The sequence below is a fragment of the Ammodytes marinus genome (assembly GCF_949987685.1).
Source record: "Ammodytes marinus genome assembly, chromosome: 11".
Classification (NCBI taxonomy): domain Eukaryota; kingdom Metazoa; phylum Chordata; class Actinopteri; order Uranoscopiformes; family Ammodytidae; genus Ammodytes; species Ammodytes marinus.
This window is the reverse complement of record NC_137215.1, coordinates 1,710,906-1,712,382: the sequence shown is the minus strand read 5'-3', so window position 1 is coordinate 1,712,382 and position 1,477 is coordinate 1,710,906. Positions and strand designations below refer to the sequence as shown.

Below are 1,477 nucleotides of genomic sequence, written 5' to 3'. Positions count from 1 at the left end.
ACAGATAGGTACACACACACACACACACACACACACACACACACACACACACACACACACGCTGATAGGTACACACACACACACACACACACACACACACACACACTGATAGGTACACACACACACTTGGCATCTTTGGTTTCATTTCTCATCTAAGCTCATGAAAAATTGGAGCAAAGAGAAAGTGTTTATATTTGTGTCCAGTGATAGCGCTGTGACCTGTTGACCTTTCGTTCTGTGTCTTTAGCACCAGCAGTCGACGGATAACGGCCCGCACAGAATGACCAAAAGCAGGTGAGCTCACAGTCACAGGCTCATATTATCACCATGAACAACACTGTTTTTTATTAAAGGTGCAGTGTGTAATATGACATCATCAAGTAAGTTCAAGAAAGTTCTAGAATGCAACGCTCCTTGGGTAACCCCCCCACCCCTTTTGAATAATAACAGAAGCTACAGTGGCCTTCAAGGACAAGAGCAATTCTAAATTTTAAACAATGCACCTGATGACATTCCAACTATGACACTTCCAAAATGGCGGTGACAAGGCCTTGGTCCAAAGTATGGAGAAATATGGACATATATGAGACCCTTTCTGAGGAAAAAAATTATAATTCTAAAAATGTTTTTCAGCTATTATGCACTAAATTAAATGTACTTATTATTATAATTACTTTCTACAAGATCTGCTAGGAAATAAAACCCAAAATTCTACACACTGCAGCTTTAAGTAACTTTTTTCATAGTGACACCGTTTTACTTTTCCTTAAAACTATTACATTTCAAAAATAAATTCTCTTTCCTCTCTGTTTCTGTCTCCAGATCAGCGGGCGGCCATCTTTCCTCCGGTCTCCATGACAGCAGACCGCGTTCTTCTTCTTCTTCCTCTCACTACAGCGGTCGATACAACAACCCTCCTCCTCCTGTCTCCAAACCATTCAACGTTCCTCTGTCCAAGTCATTCAACGCAGAACGAGAGCTATTCTGTGTGGATCGAAAGCGCGATTTCAACCTGGATCGAAAGCGTGAATTTAACGTGGATCGTAGTGACGTTAAAATGGATCGCAGTGAGTGTGTTTTGGACGGAGAGAGAGAGAGAGAGAAAGAGAGAGAGAGAGAGAAAGAGAGAGAGAGACAGCGCGAGTTTAACGAGCAGCGCGACCGTCTCGCTCAGTCCTCCAGGCTTTTCTGTCGACCGGAGCACAGGGACGATATCTGGAACCATCAACGACGTCGTTCGGCCGGGTACGAGGCCTAAAGAAGCTGAAAGACCTACTTCACCGGTGGAAATATGAAGGTGTATTGAACTCTGAGATCCTATGTAGTATAAATGTGCAAAAAGTTTAGAAATCGGTTCATCCTAGCCTGAGAAAAGGCAGAAAGAGTGTTTTATGGTCTCACTGTCTAACCCTACATTTTACCATGTGTGACATCATGCATGGGAAAATGTAGGGTTAGGGATTAACAGGACAGCTGG

The 1,477-nt window shown here is 43.1% G+C and overlaps 1 protein-coding gene across 1 annotated transcript in view; it reads left to right on the top strand.

The window, feature by feature from the left end:
- The window catches only part of znf365 (zinc finger protein 365), a gene marked incomplete at both ends in the record, with an annotated part of 7,712 nt that extends 6,454 nt beyond the window's left edge, over positions 1-1,258 (top strand). Inside the window, 3 exons of the mRNA XM_080036785.1 lie at positions 248-294; positions 823-1,067; positions 1,149-1,258. Coding sequence (XP_079892911.1) covers positions 248-294; positions 823-1,067; positions 1,149-1,258 — 402 coding nt within the window. The remainder of the gene's footprint in view (positions 1-247; positions 295-822; positions 1,068-1,148) is intronic.
- Between the last annotated feature and the right edge of the window lie 219 nt (positions 1,259-1,477).